The sequence below is a fragment of the Pseudophryne corroboree genome, chromosome 7 (assembly GCF_028390025.1).
Source record: "Pseudophryne corroboree isolate aPseCor3 chromosome 7, aPseCor3.hap2, whole genome shotgun sequence".
Lineage (NCBI taxonomy): Eukaryota > Metazoa > Chordata > Amphibia > Anura > Myobatrachidae > Pseudophryne > Pseudophryne corroboree.
The window spans coordinates 881,019-907,994 of NC_086450.1; the positions used below are offsets into that span (position 1 = coordinate 881,019).

A 26,976-nucleotide genomic window follows, 5' to 3' on the forward strand; every position below is an offset into this window, starting at 1 on the left:
TATTAGGGTACAGCACAGGTGATGGTAATCATACAGTAAGTGGGAAGAGCAGGAGCAGAGCATTGTGTCCTCCTGGAGTGGGTCATGTTGGGGTGTATGACATAGGTATGAGCACTGGGTCAGTATTGGGGTACAGCACAGGTGATGGTAATCATACAGTAAGAGGGAAGAGCAGGAGCAGAGCATTGTGTCCTCCTGGAGAGGTCATGTTGGGAGGTATGACATAGATATGAGCACTGGGTCAGTATTAGGGTACAGCACAGGTGATGGTAATCATACAGTAAGAGGGAAGTGCAGGAGCAGAGCATTGTGTCCTCCTGGAGAGGTCATGTTGGGAGGTATGACATAGGTATGAGCACTGGGTCAGTATTAGGGTACAGCACAGGTGATGGTAATCATACAGTAAGAGGGAAGAGCAGGAGCAGAGCATTGTGTCCTCCTGGAGAGGTCATGTTGGGAGGTATGACATAGGTATGAGCACTAGGTCAGTATTGGGGTACAGCACAGGTGATGGTAATCATACAGTAAGAGGGAAGTGCAGGAGCAGAGCATTGTGTCCTCCTGTAGAGGTCATGTCGGGAGGTATGACATATCCATCCTATATAACCCACATGTAATGGCTGAATGCAGTATCCCTCAGAAGAGATTTTGCAATGAGTACAAAACTCCAATTATTATTCTGATACTCTGCAGTTATTGGGATGATTATCAGAATTATAAATGTGCAGTTATTGGGCCCGTCACCCAGCTGTGAGGGGCAGATGTATTAAGCATGGAGAAGTGATAAAGAAGTGATAAGTAGAAGGTGGTAACGCACCAGCCAATCAGCTCCTAACTATCATTTCTCTAACCTGTAATGATTGGCTGGTGCGTTATCACTTCTCCAGGCTTAATACATCTGCCCCTCAGAGCGGTACACATCAGGTCAGTAACTGAGCAGTGCATCAAACTGTCGGGCATGAGAAGTCTTCCTCCATACCTGACCGATGTGATATCGGGGTTTGGATCAGACTGTGGATATTCTCCCCAGTGGACAGACGCGCTCATTATACATTTGTCTTTTCTGAAGGAGTGGCATTCACAGTCCTGATTTACACAACAATTTCCAAAAACATAAATGTGTAGTGTATGGAAGAAGGACATCGATGCTGGGAGGTTAATCTATTTATTATTTAAGCCGAATCAGTTCTAAATAAATAATAATAAGTTGAATTCACTGATTTCATTCCCTGTATGAGATGCATTTCCACAGCACAGTCTTCCTGCATTATTGTGAGTGGAGGCTGCTGCCTGTGATGTTATTTTCCCTGGTGCTTTCTGCTCTTTTCCAGGAAGTGGCTGCTTCCTGCATCTCCTGACATACTCTGTGCTGCTGTGAGTATTCTGATGGCTTGCTAAAGGTTATTCTGTCTCTGCCGTCTACACACTCAGTAGCTCCTCTCTATCTAAGGTCTGCACTAAGTAACATAATATTCCCATGGCCGCTAAGCCTTTGATAACTCGTCTTTACTTCGTTGACTATTATGAATCGGAGCAGATCCAAGATGCTGGGATCCACTGTGGTTCATCCTGTGCCCGCCGGACAATGGACATGAGCTGGATACAAGCCGACTGCAGATCATCATTCACCAACACATGGTCAAAAAACTGATGAAACTGAGCTTCCATCTTTGCTGCAGATTCTTCTATCTCCTGGAAGTCTTCTTCCTACAGAGAAGAGAATTTCTCAGATATCACCCACAATACCGTGTCCACCCCGGAACCACAACACCGTGTCCACCCCGGAACCACAATACCGTGTCCACCCCTGCTGCATGCGGTGTGACATTACTGTACAACATCACAGCCCGGCAGAGGAAACGCTAGATATCTTTCACGGAGCGAAACGTCTAGTGTGTATGCACCTTTAGCTGCTAGCCCAGTGCTTCTCACACCGTGGGCCGGGGCAGTAGAATTAGTGGGCCAGGATCAAGTAAAATTATTTATGGTCAGTGGAATAGGCGAAACAGAGCTGGTGCCTCTCCTTAATAAAATATGTGGACAAACCGAAGCATATCCTGTCCCTCACCTCACAATATAAACACGATTTATTTAATTAAATAATTATTTCTAGATTTCTCAATAAGAAACAAACGTTTGGGCTAGGGGTGCCGTGGAAAAATAAAATCTGGATACTCTAGGGCGCTGTGACTCAAAAGTTTGGGAACCACTGTCCTAGCCAACAGGGATCAGGGTACACTGAATTCTGGCTTTAGCTTGGCTGATTTGTGTGCAAGCTAACAGAGCTCTCCCTCATATCTAGCTGTGTGGAGTTTGTGTGTTCTCCCCAGGGTCAGGGCTATTTTTGAAGTTGTATTAAAGACCACAGATTGCAGAGGGGAGGAGCAACTTTTAACGTTATACTAGTCTAAGTGCCAGCTCCTACTAGACTGGACTCAGAGAAAAAGATTTAATGGTAAATACATAAATTCAATTATTATTTATATAGCGCACACATTCCGCAGCGCGTTACAGAGAATATTTGTTTATTCACATCAGTCCCTTCCCCAGTGGTGCTTACACTCTATATTCCCTATCACATGTACACACACATTACAGAGAGTGTATCAGTCCCTGCCCCAGTGATCTTACACTCTATATTCCTTATCACATGTACACACACATTACAGAGAGTGTATCAGTCACATCCGCCTCTGCCCCAGTGAGCTTACACTCTATATTCCCTATCACATGTACACACACACATTACAGAGAGTGTATCAGTCACATCAGCCTCTGCCCCAGTGAGCTTACACTCTATATTCCCTATCACATGTACACACACATTACAGAGAGTGTATCAGTCACATCAGCCTCTGCCCCAGTGAGCTTACACTCTATATTCCCTATCACATGTACACACACATTACAGAGAGTGTATCAGTCACATCAGCCCCTGCCCCAGTGATCTTACACTCTATATTCCCTATCACATGTACACACACATTACAGAGAGTGTATCAGTCACATCAGCCTCTGCCCCAGTGAGCTTACACTCTATATTCCCTATCACATGTACACACACATTACAGAGAGTGTATCAGTCACATCAGCCTCTGCCCCAGTGAGCTTACACTCTATATTCCCTATCACATGTATACACACACACACATTACATAGAATGTTTCTTCTTCATCCACTAGGGGTCACTGTAGTACTCTTGGGATATGGACAGGACGTTAGCAGGACAGACACAGGGGGGCGGGGGGGGGGGGGGGGGGGGGCGGGGGGAGATAATGCCCATGCAGCACTATGCAGGCCATTAAGCTTATATTAAGAAAGACTGCATTATATTGAGAAAAGGCTGCATTATGTTAACCTGTCACTGTTAAGGGCATGGTTTTAAGGGCACGGCTTTAAGGGCACATATTTATAACTTGGATATTGATATGTTATACATGGAATGTAAGCACACGGCTGGGGGCCATTTTAACCATGCTTCCTGCTTCCAGGAAGGTGTTGTCCTACAATACTACTCCACCGGATGGCGCAGGGGTGTTAGTAGGACTTTTGGTTCAGGTTTCATATAGTCTGGCCACGTGCACTGCACTTCGGCCGTATACACACCTTAGTAACATTTTACTGAGTCGTGGGACTTGTCTGTCTTTGTATATTTGTGTTGTCTGTGTACATAATTAGTAAGACACCGGCAAAATCAAAAAAGCAGTTTAACTGCAATGTCTGTAAGTGTGTGTTACCTGATGGATCTACCACATGCACAGTATGTTTTGTAAATTCAGCTACACATACGGTTTCTACTCCGATTTCATCCCCGGATCCTCAATGGGCAATACTAGCGGATGTAATGGCTGGGTTGCAATCAGAATTGGCCTGCCGCTCGACAAGAGCGGGAAGCGGCAAGATCTGAGGCTCGGGTGAGACCGCCAGAGATACCAGAAGGGTCTCGGGAAATGTCTCAGTCCTTGCAAAGGTCCAAGTCTAGTTCAGGTCACAAAGTTATCATTTGTCTTATAATTTACCAGTTTCTACTATGTTGCATTCTGACAATTCAATGCCAGACCTTACTGAGCAAGATTAACATGAGGAAGGTGAATTGGACCAGCAGTCAGATAGTGAGGATATTGACAGCCCGGGCATTGATAATCTCATCAGGGCGGAATGTCAGTCTCTGAATTTTACAGAGACTGAAGACCCTCTTACAAATGATGCGGTGGTATTTGCTAAACGACAGATCTCCAGTATGTTTTCCTTTTTCAGAATCTCTTAATAAGCAGTTCATAGAGGCATGGAAGAATCTGGATAAACTGTTTTCTATACCTCGCCGGTTTCTGTCTAGTTACCCGTTTCCAGAGTCTGTGACATCTAAATGGGAAAATCCTCCAATGGTGGATTTGTCGGTGTTAAAACTTTTTAAAAAGTTAACCATTCCAGTACCAACTGCTACTACACTTAAAGACCCGTCAGAGCGTAAATTCAGCACGGTTGGATTGTCAACTTCAAGAAATCAAATCTGATTCCGTCGCAACGACTGCAATTCCTAGGAATGATTCTCGATACGGTGAATCAAAGAATTTACCTGCCAGAACAGAAGGTACAGAGTATTCGTCATCTGGTACAGTTAGTGCTCAAGCCACGCACAGTCTCAGTACATTTGTACATTCGACTGTTAGGGAAAATGTCACCAGGTGATATTGGGGCAGATGTATTAACCTGGAGAAGGCATAAGGAAGTGATAAACCAGTGATAGGTGCAAGGTGATAAAGGCACCAGCCAATCAGATCCTAACTGTGAATTTACATATTGGAGATGATTGGCTGCTGCCTTTATCACCTTGCACCTATCACTGGTTTATCACTTCCTTATGCCTTCTCCAGGTTAATGCATCTGCCCCATTGTCGGCAGTGTTCAGTCCGGGAGTGGACAACTGGAAGGCGGATTATCTCAGCTGTCGGGATTTTCATCCAGGAGAATGGGCATTAAATGCAGAAGTGTTTCACATGTTGGTCCAGAGGTGGGGTTACCCATAGGTGGACCTGATGGCATCTCGCCAAAATCATCAAACACCCCAGTATGGTCCAGAACATGAGATCCAAAGGCAGTGGCAGTGGATGCTCTCGCGATCGCATGGCCGTACAGCCTTGTGTATCTGTTTCCTCTGCTTCCTCTGTTGCTAAAGCGGATCAAGCGAGAGTCCACCACAGTCATACTAGTGGAGCCTCATTGGCCACGGAGAGCATAGTTCTTGGATCTCCGCGGGCTACTCGCAGATGATCCTTGGCCGCTCCCGCTACGTCCGGACCTGTTACAACAGGGTCCGTTCCTTTACCCCGATTTAGCGCGGCTGCTGAAATCGCCCTCTTAAGAAGAGAGGGCATTCCAGAATCTGTTATACCAACCATGTTACGTGCTAGGAAGCCAGTTACGGCAGCTCATTATCACAGAATTTGGCGTGCCTATATAGGTTGGTGTGAAGCTCTGAAGTTTCCGACGTCATCTTTCAAGTTATCCCGTCTCTTGTTATTTCTACAGACGGGGTTAGATGGAGGTCTGCGTTTATCTACACTTAAGGTGCAGGTATCTGCTTTGTCAATTTACTTTCAAAGGCGTTTGGCTCTTTTGCCAACTGTACACACCTTCCTGCAAGGTGTCCTCAGAGTACAACCTCCATTTCTCTGACGTCCTAGTGGATGCTGGGGACTCCGTCAGGACCATGGGGAATAGCGGCTCCGCAGGAGACAGGGCACAAAAGTAAAAGCTTTAGGATCAGGTGGTGTGCACTGGCTCCTCCCCCTATGACCCTCCTCCAAGCCTCAGTTAGATTTTTGTGCCCGGCCGAGAAGGGTGCAATCTAGGTGGCTCTCCTAAAGAGCTGCTTAGTGTAAAAGTTTTGTTAGGTTTTTTATTTTCAGTGAGTCCTGCTGGCAACAGGCTCACTGCAACGAGGGACTTAGGGGAGAAGAAGTGAACTCACCTGCGTGCAGGATGGATTGGCTTCTTAGGCTACTGGACACCATTAGCTCCAGAGGGAGTCGGAACACAGGTCTCACCCTGGGGTTCGTCCCGGAGCCGCGCCGCCGACCCCCTTGCAGATGCCGAAAAGTGAAGAGGTCCAGAAACCGGCGGCAGAAGACTTTTCAGTCTTCATAAGGTAGCGCACAGCACTGCAGCTGTGCGCCATTGTTGTCAGCACACTTCATAGCAGCGGTCACTGAGGGTGCAGGGCGCTGGGGGGGGGCGCCCTGGGCAGCAATGATAGTACCTTATTCTGGCTAAAAATACATCACATATAGCCCCTGGGGGCTATATGGATGTATTTAACCCCTGCCAGGTCTCAGAAAAACGGGAGAAGAAGCCCGCCGAAAAGGGGGCGGGGCCTATTCTCCTCAGCACACAGCGCCATTTTCCCTCACAGAAAGGCTGGAGGGAAGGCTCCCAGGCTCTCCCCTGCACTGCACTACAGAAACAGGGTTAAAACAGAGAGGGGGGGCACTTATTTGGCGATATGACTATATATATTAAAATGCTATAAGGGAAAAACACTTATATAAAGGTTGTCCCTGTATAATTATAGCGTTTTTGGTGTGTGCTGGCAAACTCTCCCTCTGTCTCCCCAAAGGGCTAGTGGGGTCCTGTCCTCTATCAGAGCATTCCCTGTGTGTGTGCTGTGTGTCGGTACGTGTGTGTCGACATGTATGAGGACGATGTTGGTGAGGAGGCGGAGCAATTGCCTGTAATGGTGATGTCACTCTCTAGGGAGTCGACACCGGAATGGATGGCTTATTTAAGGAATTACGTGATAATGTCAACACGCTGCAAGGTCGGTTGACGACATGAGACGGCCGGCAAACCAATTAGTACCTGTCCAGGCGTCTCAAACACCGTCGGGCGTTAAAACGTCCTTTTACCTCAGTCGGTCGACACAGACACTGACTCCAGTGTCGACGGTGAAGAAACAAACGTATTTTCCTTTAGGGCCACACGTTACTTGTTAAGGGCAATGAAGGAGGTGTTACATATTTCTGATACTACAAGTACCACAAAAAAGGGTATTATGTGGAGTGTGAAAAAACTACCTGTAGTTTTTCCTGAATCAGATAAATTAAATGAAGTGTGTGATGATGCGTGGGTTTCCCCCGATAGAAAATTATTGGCGGTATACCCTTTCCCGCCAGAAGTTAGGGCGCGTTGGGAAACACCCCTTAGGGTGGATAAGGCGCTCACACGCTTATCAAAACAAGTGGCGGTACCGTCTCCAGATAGGGCCGCCCTCAAGGAGCCAGCTGATAGGATGCTGGAAAATATCCTAAAAAGTATATACACACATACTGGTGTTATACTGCGACCAGCGATCGCCTCAGCCTGGATGTGCAGCGCTGGGGTGGCTTGGTCGGATTCCCTGACTGAAAATATTGATACCCTTGACAGGGACAGTATTTTATTGACTATAGAGCATTTAAAGGATGCATTTCTATATATGCGAGATGCACAGAGGGATATTTGCACTCTGGCATCAAGAGTAAGTGCGATGTCCATATCTGCCAGAAGTTGTTTATGGACACGACAGTGGTCAGGTGATGCAGATTCCAAACGGCACATGGAAGTATTGCCGTATAAAGGAGAAAAAGACAACGTCTTTTCAGCCTCAGTCCTTTCGTCCCCATAAGGGCAAGCGGGCAAAAGGCCAGTCATATCTGCCATGGGATAGAGGAAAGGGAAGAAGACTGCAGCAGGCAGCCCATTCCCAGAAACAGAAGCCCTCCACCGCTTCTGCCAAGTCCTCAGCATGACGCTGTGGCCGTACAAGCGGACTCAGGTGCGGTGGGGGGGGTCGTCTCAAGAGTTTCAGCACGCAGTGGGCTCACTCGCAAGTGGACCCCTGGATCCTACAAGTAGTATCCCAGGGGTACAGATTGGAAATTCGAGACGTCTCCCCCTCGCAGGTTCCTGAAGTCTGCTTTACCAACGTCTCCCTCCGACAGGGAGGCAGTAGTGGAAACAATTCACAAGCTGTATTCCCAGCAGGTGATAATCAAAGTACCCCTCCTACAACAAGGAAAAGGGGTATTATTCCACACTATATTGTGGTACTGAAGCCAGACGGCTCGGTGAGACCTATTCTAAATCTGAAATAGTTGAACACTTACATACAAAGGTTCAAATCAAGATGGAGTCACTCAGAGCAGTGATAGCGAACCAAGAAGAAGGGGACTATATGGTGTCCCGGGACATCAGGGATGCTTACCTCCATGTCCCAATTTGCCCTTCTCACCAAGGGTACCTCAGGTTCGTGGTACAGAACTGTCACTATCAGTTTCAGACGCTGCCGGTTGGATTGTCCACGGCACCCCGGGTCCTTACCAAGGTAATGGCCGAAATGATGATTCTTCTTCAAAGAAAATGGACGATCTCCTGATAGGGGCAAGGTCCAGAGAACAGTTGGAGGTCGGAGTAGCACTATCTCAAGTAGTTCTACGACAGCACGGGTGGATTCTAAATATTCCAAAACCGCAGCTGTTTCCGACGACACGTCTGCTGTTCCTAGGGATGATTCTGGACACAGTCCAGAAAAAGGTGTTTCTCCCGGAGAAGAAAGCCAGGGAGTTATCCGAGCTAGTCAGGAACCTCCTAAAACCAGGAAAAGTGTCAGTGCATCATTGCACAAGGGTCCTGGGAAAAATGGTGGCTTCTTACGAAGCGATTCCATTCGGTAGATTTCACGCAAGAACTTTTCAGTGGGATCTGCTGGAAAAATGGTCCGGATCGCATCTTCAGATGCATCAGCGGATAACCCTGTCTCCAAGGACAAGGGTGTTTCTTCTGCGGTGGCTGCAGAGTGCTCATCTACTAAAGGGCCGCAGATTCGGCATTCAGGACTGGGTCCTGGTGACCACGGATGCCAGCCTGAGGAGCTGGGGAGCAGTCACACAGGGAAAAAATTTCCAGGGAGTGTGATCAAGTCTGGAGACTTCTCTCCACATAAATATACTGGAGCTAAGGGCAATTTACAATGTTCTAAGCTTAGCAAGACCTCTGCTTCAAGGTCAGCCGGTATTGATCCAGTGGGACAACATCACGGCAGTCGTCCACGTAAACAGACAGGGCGGCACAAGAAGCAGGAGGGCAATGGCAGAAACTGCAAGGATTCTTCGCTGGGCGAAAAATCATGTGATAGCACTGTCAGCAGTGTTCATTCCGGGAGTGGACAACTGGGAAGCAGACTTCCTCAGCAGGCACGACCTCCACCCGGGAGAGTGGGGACTTCATCGGGAAGTATTCCACATGATTGTGAACCGTTGGGAAAGACCAAAGGTGGACATGATGGCGTCCCGCCTGAACAAAAAACTGGACAGGTATTGCGCCAGGTCAAGAGACCCTCAAGCAATATCTGTGGACGTTCTGGTAACACCGTGGGTGTACCAGTCGGTGTATGTGTTCCCTCCTCTGCTTCTCATAACCAAGGTACTGAGAATTATAAGACGTAGAGGAGTAAGAACTATACTCGTGGCTCCGGATTGGCCAAGAAGGACGTGGCACCCGGAACTTCAAGAAATGCTCACAGAGGACTCATGGCCTCTGCCGCTAAGAAGGGACTTGCTTCAGCAAGTACCAGGTCTGTTCCAAGACTTACCGCGGCTGCGTTGACGGCATGGCGGTGGAACGCCAGATCCTAAGGGAAAAAGGCATTCCAGAAGAGGTCATTCCTACCCTGGTCAAAGCCAGGAAGGAGGTGACCGCAAAACATTATCACCACATGTGGCGAAAATATGTTGCGTGGTGTGAGGCCAGGAAGGCCCCACGAAGAAATTTCAACTCGGTCGATTCCTGCATTTCCTGCAAACAGGAGTGTCTATGGGCCTCAAATTGGGGTCCATTAAGGTTCAAATTTCGGCCCTGTCAATTTTCTTCCAGAAAGAATTGGCTTCAGTTCCTGAAGTCCAGAAGTTTGTCAAGGGAGTATTGCATATACAACCCCCTTTTTGTGCCTCCAGTGGCACTGTGGGATCTCAACGTAGTTCTGGGATTCCTCAAATCACATTTTAAACCGCTCAAATCTGTGGATTTGAAATATCTCACATGAAAAGTGACCATGCTGTTGGCCCTGGCCTCGGCCAGGCGAGTGTCAGAATTGGCGGCTTTGTCTCACAAAAGCCATATCTGATTGTCCATTCGGACAGGGCAGAGCTGCGGACTCGTCCCCAGTTTCTTCCTAAGGTGGTGTCAGCGTTTCACCTGAACCAGCTTATTGTGGTACCTGCGGCTACTAGGGACTTGGAGGACTCCAAGTTGCTAGATGTTGTCAGGGCCCTGAAAATATAGGTTTCCAGGACGGCTGGAGTCAGGAAAACTGACTCGCTGTTATCCTGTATGCACCCAACAAACTGGGTGCTCTTGCTTCTAAGCAGACGATTGCTCGTTGGATTTGTAGCACATTTCAACTTGCACATTCTGTGGCAGGCCTGCCACAGCCTAAATCTGTCAAGGCCCATTCCACAAGGAAGGTGGGCTCATCCTGGGCGGCTGCCCGAGGGGTCTCGGCATTACAACTCTGCCGAGCAGCTACGTGGTCGGGGGAGAACACGTTTGTAAAATTCTACAAATTTGATACCCTGGCTAAAGAGGACCTGGAGTTCTCTCATTCGGTGCTGCAGAGTCATCCGCACTCTCCCGCCCGTTTGGGAGCTTTGGTATAATCCCCATGGTCCTGACGGAGTCCCCAGCATCCACTAGGACGTCAGAGAAAATAAGATTTTACTTACCGATAAATCTATTTCTCGTAGTCCGTAGTGGATGCTGGGCGCCCATCCCAAGTGCGGATTGTCTGCAATACTTGTACATAGTTATTGTTACAAAAATCTGGTTATTATTGTTGTGAGCCATCTTTTCAGAGGCTCCGCTGTTATCATGCTGTTAACTGGGTTCAGATCACAGGTTGTACAGTGTGATTGGTGTGGCTGGTATGAGTCTTACCCGGGATTCAAAATCCTTCCTTATTGTGTACGCTCGTCCGGGCACAGTATCCTAACTGAGGCTTGGAGGAGGGTCATAGGGGGAGGAGCCAGTGCACACCACCTGATCCTAAAGCTTTTACTTTTGTGCCCTGTCTCCTGCGGAGCCGCTATTCCCCATGGTCCTGACGGAGTCCCCAGCATCCACTACGGACTACGAGAAATAGATTTATCGGTAAGTAAAATCTTATTTTATATCACCTACAGTGCCATGGGAACTTGAATCTGGTTTTAGATTTCTTACAGTCTTCATATTTTGAACCCTTACAACAGGTGGATGTTAAGTTTCTCACTTGGAAAACAGTTTTTCTCCTAGCCTTAGCTTCAGCAAAGCGTGTTTCAGAATTGGGTGCCTTGTCATGCAAGCCAACGTATCTGGTGTTTCATGATGATAGAGCGGAACTTCGGACGAATCCCGCTTTCCTACCAAAGGTAGTGTCATCTTTTCACATTAATCAAACAATCGTAGTTCCTGTGTTATCAGAAGGGGCAGGAACTTCAGCTGCTTTGGATGTGGTACCTGCACTACGCGTTTATGTAGCCTGAATGTCTACAGTACGTAAAACGGATACATTGTTTGTTCTCTATGATGCTGCCAAGATGGGTTGGCCAGCGTCTAAACAAACCTTATCCAGATGGATTAAACTGACCATACGTCAGGCTTGCCTTCATGCCAGGCTACATCCGCCGACATCAGTAACAGCTCATTCCACACGTTCTGTGGAAACTTCATGGGCAGCTGGTCGTGGGGCTTCTACGACGCAGCATGGCCGTGCGTCTACATAGTCATCAGTGCACACGTTTGTGCGCTTTTACAAGTTTGATACGTTTGCGGCATCAGCATCTAGCTTTGGCCGCCTAGTGTTATAGGTGCCAAACAGCTCTCCCGCCCACGGGGGAAGCTTTGGTACGTCCCAAGAGTACTCCAGTGACCCCTAGTGGATGAAAAAGAAAATAGGATTTTGGTACTTACCAGGTAAATCCTTTTCTTTGAATCCATAGGGGGCACTGGACGCCCACCCAGAGCAGTTTTACCTGTCTTGTGGTAAGTTCAGTGGATATTATGGTAACACATTCTCACCGACTTGTTCAAAGGTTCAGGTTATATCGGTTATGGTGTCAACTGTTAGTTGTCAGTTACGTTATGTGTCAACTTTATTGTTGTCCATTATGTTATATGTAATTCTCCATTGTTCATCTTCTCTATCGCTCCTGTTCGGCTCTGTAAAAAACACTGAGGTACTATGGGAGTATGGAGGGGAGGAGAGTTACTAAATTTAAATAATCAGTGCCTGTCCTGCTAAAGCCGTCCATATCTCAAGAGTACTCCAGTGCCCCCTATGGATTCAAAGAAAAGGATTTACCTGGTAAGTACCAAAATCCTATTATCAGTCACATCAGCCCCTGCCCCAGTGGTGCTTACACTCTATATTCCCTATCACATGTACACACACACATTACAGAGAGTGTATCAGTCACATCAGCCCCTGCCCCAGTGAGCTTACACTCTATATTCCTATCACATGTACACACACATTACAGAGAGAGTATCAGTCACATCAGCCCCTGCCCCAGTGATCTTACACTCTATATTCCCTATCACATGTACACACACATTACAGAGAGTGTATCAGTCACATCAGCCCCTGCCCCAGTGAGCTTACACTCTATATTCCTATCACATGTATACACACATTACAGAGAGAGTATCGGTCACATCAGCCCCTGCCCCAGTGAGCTTACACTCTATATTCCCTATCACATGTACACACACATTACAGAGAGTGTATCAGTCACATCAGCCCCTGCCCCAGTGAGCTTACACTCTATATTCCCTATCACATGTACACACACACATTACAGAGAGTGTATCAGTCACATCAGCCTCTGCCCCAGTGATCTTACACTCTATATTCCCTATCACATGTACACACACATTACAGAGAGTGTATCAGTCACATCAGCCTCTGCCCCAGTGAGCTTACACTCTATATTCCTATCACATGTACACACACATTACAGAGAGAGTATCAGTCACATCAGCCCCTGCCCCAGTGATCTTACACTCTATATTCCCTATCACATGTACACACACATTACAGAGAGTATCAGTCACATCAGCCCCTGCCCCAGTGAGCTTACACTCTATATTCCCTATCACATGTACACACACATTACAGAGAGTATCAGTCACATCAGCCCCTGCCCCAGTGAGCTTACACTCTATATTCCCTATCACATGTACACACACACATTACAGAGAGTGTATCAGTCACATCAGTCCCTGCCCCAGTGAGCTTACACTCTGTAATGTGTGTGTACATGTGATAGGGAATATAGAGAGTGTATCAGTCACATCAGCCCCTGCCCCAGTGAGCTTACACTCTGTAATGTGTGTGTACATGTGATAGGGAATATAGAGAGTGTATCAGTCACATCAGCCCCTGCCCCAGTGAGCTTACACTCTATAATCCCTATCGTACGTACGTACGTACGTACGTACGTACGTACATACGCACACATTACAGAGAGAGTATCAGCCACATCAGCCTCTGCCCCAGTGAGCTTACACTCTATATTCCTATCACATGTACACACACACACACACACACACACACACACACACATTACAGAGAGTGTATTAGTCACATCAGCCCCTGCCCCAGTGAGCTTACACTCTATATTCCCTATCACATGTACACACACACATTACAGAGAGAGTATCAGTCACATCAGCCCCTGCCCCAGTGAGCTTACACTCTATATTCCCTATCACACATTCACACTAGAGTTAATTATTGTTGGGAGCCAATTAACCTACCAGTATATATTTGGGTTGTGGGAGGAAACCGGAGTACCCGGAGGAAACCCACGCAAGTACGGGGAGAATATACATTGTGTATAAATCACACACAATGAAACATGTCAGGGTCAGATATTACATCACCTGTTCGCAAGGATTGTGTACGGGATTAGTCAGGATGCTGACCCTCCCCCCTGATACTTACATTCAGAATCTAATTGTCGGGACGCCAGCTATATCCCATTAGCAATGTGTGCGGCCCATGTAATATAGTATATGAGCAGGAGTTACCTTATATCTCAGGTTCACATAGTAATCTGTGATGATGCGGGCGTTCTCTCTGGTCTGCCTCATGCAGTGTCTGCTTGGTGGTTTAATAAATATGATATACGGTTTAAGTTCATGTGTTCGGGCCCCTGGAATACACTGTAATAAAGCAGAAAAAGAAAAAGCTGAAAACTCATTGGCAGCAATAGACACTAATACAAGTGCTGTGCCCTGGATTCCCTACATCGTGATTTGCTGCTCAGCGGTTGTAAAGTCTAGAGAATGGAAAACAACTATGCTTCCAGCAGGGTTTCTTTTCTTTCTTTTTCATCCACTAGGGGGCACTGGAGTACTCTTGGGATATGGACGGCTTCCGCAGGAACAGGGCACTGAATATTTAAATTTAGAACACTCCACCCCTCCATATCCCAGAGTACCTCAGTGTTTTTTCTGTGCTCATCGTAGCAACAAGGCTTGTGTGGCTCATCCACACTTCTTTTGAATTTATTTTTATTATATTTTTTATTTTTTCACTTTCTCCACATCCCTTCCAAAAGACGTTGGTCCGGGATAGTGGAAGCTGCTAGAAGCAGCTGCTGGCGTGTCGGTCCTCACTACAGAGCACCTTCACAGCCAAGTGCAGACATCCTGCAGAAAAGGCTGGACGGTGCTTTCAGAGAAGCCCCGTCATAGCCTCACCACAGGAGTCCAGGTATGTTGGAGGATGGGGCGGTCAGCTCACGCTGCCGCCCCGCAGTGTGGGGACACTTTCTGAGAGCGCCGCCCGCCACAATGTAAGCCGCCCGCCGCCGCTGCTTAATGCCCCGCCGCTCAGAGCCGCGCCGCCCGCAGGTCTTTCATTCATAGAGCTGCTTCACGGCTCTATGGAGCGCGCTCCCCGGCTCCCGCTGTCCGTTCTTTGGCTCCCGCTGGCCATCCCCCGGCTACCGCTACCCGCTCCCTGGCCCCTTTTAGATGCGCCTGGTGTTCCAGTACACGGAGCACATGGTGGGGGGAGAAGCTCACAGCAAACGCAGCTGCACGGGGGGGGGGGGGGGGGGGTGAATCAGCAGCAGTATGCTAGGCTGCACAGATTATAGGAAAAGTATAGACTATTAGGCTTTTGCTACCACTATCCCAGGTTATATATCTGCTTTAAAAGATTATAACCTGTACTGTGATTATCAGTGTAAGCATGGCATGGTGGCCATTTTAACCATGCTTCCTGTTGTGATTCCAGAACGTTCTTGTCCTACATCTCTACTCCACCGGAGGCGCAGGGGTGTTAGTGGGAATTTGGGATCACATTTCATAGGACTGGCCACGTGTACTGCTCTTGGCCAGATAGATATATATATATATATACACACACACACACACCTTAGTACTATTTTACTGAGTCGTGTAAGTTGTCTGTCTTTGTCTATTGTATTGTTTGTCTGCATAATGAGTAAGGCACCAGCAAAAACTAAAAAGCAGTTTCACTGCAATGTCTGTAACAGTGTGTTACCGGATGGATCTACTACATGTACAGTATGTTTTGTGAATTCAGCTACGAATACAATTTCTGCTCCGGTTTTAAAGCCAGTTTCCTCCCCGGACCCTCCATGGGAAATGCTAGCCAATGTACTGGCTGGGCTGCAATCAGAATTGGCCGCCGCTCGTCAAGAGCGGGAAGCGGCAAGATCTGAGTCTAGGGTGAGCGTCTCAGCCTTGCCAAAAGTCCAAATCCATTTTGGGTAGACGGGATAAATTTCATATGTCTTATGATTTACTAGTTTCTGCTATGTTGCATTCTGACAATTCCATGCCAGACCTCACTGCGCAAGATGAGGATGAAGAGGGCGAAGTGGACCAGCAGTCAGATAGTGAAGATATTGACAGCCCAGGCATTGATAATCTCATCAGAGTGGTGCGTCAGTCTCTGAAGTTTATAGAAACTGAGGAGCCTCTGACAAATGATGAAGTCGTATTTACTAAACGACAGAGATCTCCAATGTGTTTTCCTGTTTCGGAGTCTCTTAATAAGATGTTAGTAGAAACACGAAAGAATCCAGATAAACGGTTTTCTATACCTCGCAGATTTGTCTAGTTACCCGTTTCCAGACTCGGTGACATGTACATGGGAGAATCCGCCAATGGTGGATTTGTCTGTGTTAAAACTTACAAAGAAATTAACCATACTAGTGCCAACTGCTACAACGCTTAAAGACCCTTCAGACCGCAAAATAGAAACTATGCTAAAGTCCATGTATATATCAGCAGGAGTGCTGCTGAGACCTGGGTTGGTTGGCATTTGGGTCACTAAGGCGCTCATAGTATGGATAACAGAACTCAAGTCTGCCCTACATGACGATCACCTTATACTTCTGGCTGATCAAGTCTGTGAGGCTGCGGAGTATCTATGTACAGCTTCTACTGACGTCTGTCAGCTCACTTCTCGCATTTCATCGTCACTGGTTACAGTACGACGAGCACTCTGGCTGCGTTCTTGGCAAGCGGAGGCAGAGGTCAAAAGAGGTATAGAGGCGTTAAGTTGTTTGGTCCTGAATTGGACAAATGGATTTCTGAGGCCACGGGAGGAAAGTCTGTTTTCTTACGATTGCCTCCAACGGTACCAAGACGGAGATACTCTGGCCCGGTGTTCAAATCCTTTAGACCTCAGCCCTTTCGCGGGCGTGGCAGAGGAACAGCCATGCCTGGTAGACGAGGTCGAGGACGTGGTTTCCAACAAACCAACAACAGTCGTCAGGACGCTAAGGTCACCGACAAGCCAGTGGCATGACGGGCTCCCAGCCCATCTCTGATCTCCAATTGTGGGAGCACGCCTTTAGACGTTCCAGTTGGCATGGTTCTAGACATCCACAGATGGGTGGATCCGCAATTTAGTGTTAAAAGGTTACAAAATAGAGTTCGACTGTCTTCCGCCACTGCGGTTTTTCAAGACAGGACTGCCTCTCTCGGACAACAAGAGGGCAGTTCTGCAAATTGCCATTCAGTCCCTGCTGGATTCAGCAGTTTTGATTCCGGACTCGGTACAACAACAAGGTCAGGGTTATTATTCCAGTCTATTTGTGGTACCGAAGCCGGATGGCTCCGTCAGGCCAATATTGAACTTAAAGGGTCTCAATCAGTACCTCACTTACTACAGATTCAAGATGGAATCTCTGCGGTCAGTAATTGCAGGTTTAGAGCCACAGGAATTCATGATTGCGCTAGATCTCAAGGATACGTACTTACACATTCCGATTTGGACACCTCATCAGAGGTTCTTCCGTTTTGAAATACGGCAGAACCATTACCAGTTTCAGGCTCTACTGTTTGGCCTCTCGTCAGCGCCTCGGGTATTCACCAAAGCAGGGGCGGATCCAGAAGAAAATGTTAGGGGGGGCACCATGGAAGGGGCAAGTACATTTGCGTGCGGCTTCGGTGCATGTGAGGTGGCGCTTCTTATACAATGCCCACAGTTGTAGCGCTCATTATGCAATGTCCACTGTACTGGTAGTGCCCCTTATATAGACCCCATAGTAGTGGTGCCCCTTTTGCAATGCCCGTATTGCCCCCAGTAGTAATGTTGCCTGTAGTAATGCCCCCAGTGCTAATTCCCCTGCAGTTATGACCCCAGTAGTTTACCCCCCCCCCTTTAGTTTAGCCTCCCAGTGGTAATGCCCCCAGTAGTTTAGCCACCAGTAGTAATGCCCCCCTGTAGTTTGCCCCATTGTAGTTTAGCCCCCTTGTAGCATAGCCTTCAGTAGTAATGCCCCCAGTAGTTTGGCCCCTGTAGTCATCCCCCAGTAGTTTGGCCCCTGTAGTTAAGCCCCCAGTAGTTTGGCCCCCTGTAGTTTAGCCCCCAAGTAGTAATGCCCCTGTAGTTAAGCCGCCAGTAGTTAGCACCTTTGTAGTTGGGCCCCAGTAATAGTCCCACAGTAGTTTGCCCCCAGTAGATGCCACCCGGTAATAATGTCCCCCAGCAGTTTGCCCACAGTAGATGCCCCCCAGTAATAATGCCCCCAGTAGATGTCCCCCAGTAGCTGCCCCCAATAGATGACTCCCCAGTAATAATGCCCCCTACGAGGACGCCCAGTAGATGGCCCCAATAGATGACCCCTCAGTAGTGATGCCCCCAGTAGTTTGCCCCCCCCAGTAATAATGCCCCTTGTTGATGCCCCCCAGTAGTAATGTCCCCCGTAGTTTGCCCCCAGTAGATGCCCCCGCTGCATTAAGGAAGAAAAAAAACATACTTACCGAGCCCCGTTCCCGCTTCCAGGCCGCTGCAGTTCTCCTCCTCCCTGGGCGTCCGCTCCTCAGTCAGCACTATGAGAGAGACGTCATGACTGACGTCTCTCCCATAGCGCACGCCGCACAGTGACCGCGCCGGAAGCCGGAGCTCAGTACTGAGCTCCTGCCTCCGGCTGCCGCTGTGCAGGGAGACGGGCGCCCGCTGGTAACACAATCTCAGCGGGCGCCCGTCATCTCCCTGTGCGGCGCCGGGGTGGGGGGGGGGGGACAGAAGGCCACAAATGACAGGGGGGGCACGGGCCCGAGTGCCCCCCCCCCTGGATCCGCCACTGTACGCGCACTACGCGTTTATGTATCCCGAACGTCTACAGTTCGTAAGACGGATACGTTGTTTGTTCTCTATGATGCTGCCAAGATGGGTTGGCCAGCTTCTAAGCAGATCTTATCCAGATGGATAAAACTGACCGTACATCAGGCTTACCTTCATGCTAGGTTACAGCCGCCTATATCAGTAACAGCTCATTCCACACGTTCTGTGGGAACTTGATGGGCAGCTGGTCGTGGAGCTTCTACGACGCAGCTTTGCCATGCGGCTACATGGTCTTCAGTGCACACGTTTGTGCGCTTTTACAAGTTTGATACGTTTGCGGCATCAGCATCTAGCTTTGGCCGCCTAGTGTTACAGGTGCCAAACAGCTCTCCCGCCCACAGGGGAAGCTTTAGTACGTCCCAAGAGTACTCCAGTGACCCCTAATGGATGAAAAAGAAAATAGGATTTTGGTACTTACCAGGTAAATCCTTTTCTTTGCATCCATAGGGGGCACTGGACGCCCACCCAGAGCAGTTTTACCTGGTTTGTGGTAAGTTCAGGGGATCTTATGGTAACACACTCTCACCGACTGGTTCAAATTATCAAGTTCTATCGGTTATGGTGTCAACTGTTTAGTTGTCAGTAACGTTATGTGTCAACTTTATTGTTGTCCGTTATGTTATATGTAATTCTCCATTGTCAACCTCTCTATAGCTCCTGTTCGGCTCAGTAAAAAACACTGAGGTACTCTGGGATATGGAGGGGTGTAGTGTTCTAAATTTAAATATTCAGTGCCCTGTTCCTGCGGAAGCCGTCCATATCCCAAGAGTACTCCAGTGACCCCTATGGATTCAAAGAAAAGGATTTACCTGGTAAGTACCAAAATCCTATTTTCTTTTTCATCCACTAGGGGTCACTGGAGTACTCTTGGGATATGGACGGTGTTGGCAAGGACTGGGCACTGAATATTCAAATTTCAGTAACTCTCCTCCCCTCCATACTCCCAGAATACCTCAGTGTTTTTTCGGTGCTCACATGGATAGGAGCACAAAGTGTGGAGCTCCTCCACATATTCTATTTTTATTTATATATATATTTACAATCCTTTCCCAGCTTCCACAAAAGCTATGGGTCCGGGATTACAGAAGCTGCTGCGTGCAGCTCTTGGCATGTCGGGCCTCACAAAGGAGCCCCCTCACAGCCACAAGCAGCTCAGCTAACAACAGCTGAGACTGCAGAAAGGACTGGACGGAGCTTGCTGTAGAAGCCCCGTCAGAGCACAGGAACCCAGGTATTTATGACCGGGGCGGTCAGCTCACGATGCCGCCCCACCGTGTGGGGGGACTGCTATGTGCGTCGCCCGAGGCATCCCGCTGATCCGTCTCCGCCACCGCTGTTATCAGCTCCCCGCCGCCGCCGCTCCCCTATTCCCGGCCGCCGCTCAGAGGGACGCGCTGGACGGCCGCTGCAAGCGCCGTTCTCAGCGCTCCCTGCCTGTAGTGCAAAATCAGACCGCGGACAGCGTGCAGTGCTGCCGCGGTCTGTCCCTGTAACAGCCGGAGGCTCCGTCGCTTAGGGGAAGGTAACTGCTCCCTCAGACCGCGGACAGCGTTCACTACTGCCGCGGTCTGTCTCAATAACGGCCGGCAGCTCAGCACTGCCAACGCTCCCTGCACACGCTAAGGGGGTAGCAGGGGGGGGGGGGGGGAGATGCCGGCGCCTCTGATCACTCAGACCGCGGACGGTGCACACTGCTGCCGCGGTCTGTCCCTGTAAAACAGCCCTCTAGTAGCTAGTGGGCTCATGCTGGGCGGTCAGGAGTTTCCCTGTCCCTATTACTTGTAGTGCAGCTGCAGGGGGGGGGGGGGGGAGATTATGCCACAGCAGCAGCAAGACACAGCCTATGCTAAAGGGGCTGCATTGTGTTATATATGCATTCGTGTGGCACTTGTTATACCATAGACAATGTATGTAAAATACTGTATGTATATATGGTCATGTAAGGAAATATGCTATATGTTCTTTGACTATAAGCACATGGCTGGAGGCCATTTTAATCATACTTTCTGTTTCTTTTCCAGAACGTTCCTGTCCTACAACACTGCTCCACTGGATGGCGCAGGGGTGTTGGTAGGAATTTTTGGATCAGGTTTCTTATGGTCTGGCCACGTGCACTGCACTTTGACCATATACACATTTTTCGCAATTTTACTGAGGTGGAATTGGTCTGTCTTTGTCTATTTATTTGTCTGGTTACATAATAAGCAAGTCACCAGCAAAGACGGAAAAGTTGTTTCACTGCAATGTCTGTACCAGTGGGTTCCCGGTGAGTTCTACCACATGCACAGTATATTTTATACTCCCATTTCATCTCCTATTTTGCAAAGATAGTTCTCATTTGCCTTAGAAATTCCCAGTTGCTGCTATGTTGCAATTCTGACGATTCTATGCCAGGCCTAACTGCGCAAGATGAATGTGAGACGGGTGAATAGACCAGCAGTCAGATAGTGTGGGTGCGTCAGTCTCTGAAGTTTACAGGGACTGAAGAGGCTCTGACAATTTATAAGGTGGTCTTTACTAGACCACAGATCTCCAGCGTGTTTCTTATTTTTTTTTCGGAATCTCTAAATAAGATGTTAATAGGATCCTTATACACAGGTTTCTAAACCTCGCCGATTTCAGTCTAGTTAACCGTTTCCAAAGTCAGTGACATCTCCATGGGAGCTATGCTAGAGTCGCTGTATACAGCAGCAGGGGTGTTGCTTCGACCGTGTTTGGTTGGCATTTGGGTAACTACAGCGTTGCTTGTCTGGATAACAGGACTCAGGTCCGCCCTACAAAACGTCCACCTTATGCTTCTCGCTGATCAAATCTGCGAAGCTGCTGATTATCTATGTACAGCTTCTACAGACGTCTGCCTAGTCAGTTCTCGCCTTTCAGCGTCACTCGTTGTGGCACGACAAGCGCTCTGGCTGCGTCCTTAGCAGGCGGAGGCAAAGGTCGAGAGAAGAATAGAAGCATTACCTTATGCGAAGGTTGTTTGGTCCTGATTTGGACAAAGGTATTTTTCACGGAAATACTCTGGACCAGCGTTCGAATCCTTTAGACCTCAGCCCTTTCGAGGCCGTGGCAGAGAAACAGCCACGCCTGGTAGGCGAGGTCGAGGACGTGGTTTTCAACAAACCAACACCAGTCGTCCGGACGCTAAGGTCACCGGCAAGCCAGTGGCATGACGGGCTCCCAGCCCATCTCGGTTCTCCAGTTGTGGGAGCACGCCTTCAGACGTTTCATTTGGCGTGGTTCCAGACATCCACAGATGGGTGGATCCGCAATTTAGTGTTAAAAGATAAGAGTTCGACTGTCTACCGCCTCTGCGGTTTTTCAAGACACGACTGCCTGTGTCGGACGGCAAGAGGGCGGTTCGGTAAATTGCCATTCACTCTCTGCTGGATTCAGCAGTTTTGATTCCGGTCCCTGTACACCAACAAGGTCAGGGTTATTATTCCAGTCTGTTTGTGGTACCAAAGCCGGATGGCTCGGTCAGGCCAATATAGCATACTTACTACAGATTCAAGATGGAATCTCTGCGGACAGTACTTGCAGGTTTAGAGCCACAGGAATTCATGATTGCGCTGGATCTCGAGGATGCGTACTTACACATTCCGATTTGGCCACCTCATCAGAGGTTCTTGCGTTTTGCTATACGGCGGATCCATTATCAGTTTCAGGCTCTACCGTTTGCCCTCTCGTCGGCACTTAGGGTATTCACCAAAGTGATGTCTGTTATGATGGCTCATCTCATATACCTGGAAGTGATAATAGTTCCGTACTTAGACGATTTGCTCATCAAAGCTCCGTCTCACCAAATGCGCCTTCAACATGCCTTACTAACGTACAATGTGCTGGTTCAGCACGGTTGGGTTGTCATCTTCAAGAACTCACATCGGATTCCGTCTCAACGACTTCAATTCCTAGGGATGATTCTCGATACGGTAGATCGAAGAATTTGCCTACCAGAACAGAAAGTACAGACTATTCGTCATCTGGTACGATTAGTGCTCAAGCCTCGGTACATTTGTGCATTCGCCTCTTAGGCACAATGGTGGCGGCTTTCAAAGCGCTTCTGTTCGGAAGATTTCACTCACGTCCTTTTCAACTGCATGCGCTCGCACAGTGGTCGGCCTCGCATCTGCAGATTCACTAGAGTGTGAGGTTGTCTCCACAGGCCAGAGTTTCTGTACTCTGGTGGCTCCAAGTACACAATCTAACCGCAGGAAATTGGTTTGGCGTCTGGAATTGGATAGTTCTAACCACAGACGCGAGTCTCAGAGGTTGGGGAGCTGTAGTTCAAAATTGTCAGCTCCAGGGTCTCTGGGCGGATCACGAAAGATTGCTGTCTATAAATGTCCTGGAACTCTGGGCAATTTACAATGCGCTACGACAAGTAGTGCACATGCTTCGGTCTCAGACTGTCCAAGTGCAGTCAGACAACGCAACGGCGGTCGCGTACATCAACAAACAAGGAGGAACGAGAAGCCGCATGGCTTGCGGGAAGTAGCTTGAATCCTCAATTGGGCCGGCCATTACCAAGTGATATTGGCGGTAGTGTTCATTCCGAGAATGGACAACTGGGAGGCGGATTATCTCAGCCATCGGGATTTTCATCCAGGAGAATGGGCATTAAATCCAGAAGTGTTTCACATGTTGGTCCAGAGGTGGGGTTACCCTCAAGTGGACCTGATGGCATCTCGCCACAATCACCAAAAGCCCCAGTATGTGTCCAGAACGCGAGATCCAAAGGCAGTGGCAGTGGATGCTCTCACGATTGCGTGGCCGCACAGCCTCGTGTATCTGTTTCCACCATTTCTGCTGCTCCCTCTGTTGCTAAAACGGATCAAACGAGAGTCCGCCACAGTCATACTGGTGGCGCCTTATTGGCCTCGGAGAGCTTGGTTCTCGGATCTCCGCGGACTACTCGCAGACGATCCTTGGCCGCTTCCGCTACGTCCGGACCTGTTACAACAGGGTCCGTTCCTTTACCCCGATTTAGTGCGGCTGCGTTTGACGGGGTGGCTGTTGAGACCGCCCTCTTAAGAAAAGAGGGCATTCCACTATCGGTTATACCAACCATGTTACGTGCTAGAAATCCAGTTACAACAGCTCATTATTACAGGATTTGGCGTGCCTATATAGGTTGGTGTGAAGCTCGGAAGTTTCCGACATCATCTTTCAAGTTATCCCGTCTTTTGTTATTTCTACAGACGGGGTTAGATGGAGGTCTGCGTTTATCTACACTAAAGGTGCAGGTATCTGCTTTGTCAATTTACTTTCAAAGACGATTGCCTCTATTGCCGCCTGTACACACCTTTTCTGCAAGGTGTCCTCAGAGTACAGCCTCCATTCATTCCACCTACAGCGCCATGGGACTTGAATCTGGTTTTAGATTTTGTACAGTCTTCATACTTTGAACCCTTACATCAAGTGGATATTAAGTTTCTCACTTGGAAAACGATTTTTCTCCTAGCCTTATATTCGGCAAGGCGTGTTTCAGATTTGGGTGCATTGGCATGCAAGCCACCGTTTTTAGTGTTTCATGATGACAGAGCGGAGTTTCGGACGAATCCTGCTTTCTGGCCAAAGGTAGTGTCATCTTTTCACATCAATCAACCAATAGTAGTTCCTGTGTTAACAGGACATTCTGGAACTTTGGTTGGGGTACGCGCATTACGCGTTTATGTATTTCGAACGTCTACAGTTTGTAAGACGGATACGTTGTTTGTTCTCTATGATGCTGCCAAAATGGGTTGGCCAGCTTCTAAGCAGACCTTATCCAGATGGATAAAACTGACCATACGTCAGGCTTACCTTCATGCTAGGTTACAGCCGCCTACATCAGTAACGGCTCATTCCACACGTTCTGTGGAAACTTTATGGGCAGCTGGTCGTGGGGCTTCTACGACGCAGCATGGCCGTGCATCTACATAGTCATCAGTGCACACGTTTGTGCGCTTTTACAAGTTTGATACGTTTGCGGCATCAGCATCTAGCTTTGGCCGCCTAGTGTTACAGGTGTCAAACAGCTCTCCCGCCCACGGGGGAAGCTTTGGTACGTCCCAAGAGTACTCCAGTGACCCCTAGTGGATGAAAAAGAAAATAGGATTTTGGTACTTACCAGGTAAATCCTTTTCTTTGAATCCATAGGGGGCACTGGACGCCCACCCAGAGCAGTTTTACCTGGTTGTGGTAAGTTCAGGGGATCTTATGGTAACACATTCTCACCGATTTATCGGTTATGGTGTCAACTGGTTAGTTGTCAGTTACGTTATGTGTCAACTTTATTGTTGTCCGTTATGTTATAATATTATAGGTAATTCTCCATTGTTCATCCCCTCTATCCTGTTCGCCTCAGGAAAAAACACTGAAGTATTCTGGGAGTATGGAGGGGAGGAGAGTTACTGAAATTTGAATATTCAGTGCCCAGTCCTTGCTAACACCGTCCATATCCCAAGAGTACTCCAGTGCCCCCTATGGATTCAAAGAAAAGGATTTACCTGGTAAGTACCAAAATCCTATTTTTTTCTTTAAATGATATTTAAATATGTTGATCTAAAAAACCTTTGTGTAGGTCTCTATTAGTCATTGTCTGAAGAGAAACATAAGTGTAACTCATACTACAATCAGTTATACGCAGTAGCGGATCTTGCCACGGGCAAGCAGGACTTTTGCCCGGGGCGCCGGCACCATCCGGAGGGTGCCGCACCATGGCAAGATCCGCTGCTGCTGTCAGTGCTGTGCCCCCCACCGTGAAGGGAACTAGATGCGTAGCGTCTAGTTTCCCTTCGTGGAGAGGACCTTTGCTGTGCGGTGCACGATGACGTCATCGCGCACCGCACGTCATTCCAGCCATGCCCCTATTGCCCGCCTGGGGCGCTGAAAACCCTTGAGCTGGCCCTGGTTATACGCTAAGGTTCAGCTGTTCAACCTCAGTTTCAGAACCACTTCCCTAAGGTAAGCTCGGCAATATCACTCCAAACCCAGCAGGTCCACTCATTACTCACTGACACATTTCCCAAGTAACCCAGCAGGAGCACAGGTGTACTCATTACAGACACATTCCCCAGGTCAACTAGCAGGCACACAGGTGTAATCATTACTCACTGACATTTTAAACAATATCGCTTAGAAGGGTGAAAATGAGCGATATTGTCTAAAATATCGCATAGTATGGATGCACCTTAAAAGCGGGATTGTACTAAAGGAAAAATGCTGTAAATCCCCTGTTTTCAGGGGTTTTACAGTATCTTCAAATGTACTAACCCCCGTCCGCCCGCGTAATGATGCGGAGTGTATCTCCATAAATAGATGCCTATGGGCTTCTTACCGCATCCCGCTGCTCAGTGCTGCTGACGCCAACCCCCCCACCATACCTTAGAGCAGACAGCCTCCCAGTCCCGGATCCCAGCCTCCTTCTCCCCCAGCAACACAGCCAGATGTCCTTCCTGCTGCAGGGAGGAGGATCTCGGAGCTGGGAGGTGACGGAGACCTCTACACACCCTCTACTCTGGAGAGCACCAAGCTTCGCAGGGGTCCTCTGGCATTGCATTACCATACTAATATGTTAGTACATATGCGATTAGCATCAGTGCAATGGCCCATGAAGACTTTTAGTACATCCCGCTGTTGGCATATGCCTGGTGGGTGACCTGGGGCAGCAGATACTGATAGGTACTTATGGGTCTGCTCAGTGTAGCTAGGGCTGGAGTGTGGGGTGTGTCTGAGCTGGAGGTATGTCCTGTGGAACCATCTAGCGCATCCTGCCTGGACATCCCGCCCTATTTTATGTTGTGCTGCAGGAAAGAACGGCTGCACCCATCCTACCAGTGGGATCTCAGGGGGCCTTATGTCTGTGTTATTGGAAGGGAGGATAATGGGTTACAGGAGGCCCCCATCCAGGCCTGGGGTGTTGAGTTAGCAGATGGCGGTATCATGAGTTGGGGGATTCGTTCCTCAGCAGCGCAACGATAGAGAACGTTTGTGTTACCATGTTATTGGTGCACGCTACGGCGTTTATATCAGAGTGTGATGGTATTAATATAATGCGAGTGTGTGACGGCAACAACTTGGGGGAAGAAAAGCCCCACTCAGTCCACGTCCGCTCCCCCCAATCCGGGCCTGTACTTGGCTGAAGGAAATATTAATATTACATTTGTTTTCCAGCTCGGAGTAATCCGGCGAGCAGAATTCAGCGGGAATATTTTACATACGAGGCAGAAACATGATAACAGGTTTCGTATACAGATCAATGTAAATCATACTCACCTACCCTCCTGCAAAGGCCGAGCAAGTCCCCA

General features: G+C 48.4%; 1 protein-coding gene across 1 annotated transcript in view; it reads right to left on the reverse strand.

Moving 5' to 3' along the window:
- Positions 1–1,155: 1,155 nt before the first annotated feature.
- Positions 1,156–26,976, reverse strand: part of LOC134944053 (MAGUK p55 subfamily member 4-like) — a 91,661-nt gene continuing 65,840 nt past the window's right edge. The window contains exons 6-7 of the mRNA XM_063932588.1: positions 14,101–14,235; positions 1,156–1,707 (exon numbers count right to left, since the gene is read on the reverse strand). Coding sequence (XP_063788658.1) covers positions 1,522–1,707; positions 14,101–14,235 — 321 coding nt within the window. The 3' untranslated portion in view covers positions 1,156–1,521. The remainder of the gene's footprint in view (positions 1,708–14,100; positions 14,236–26,976) is intronic.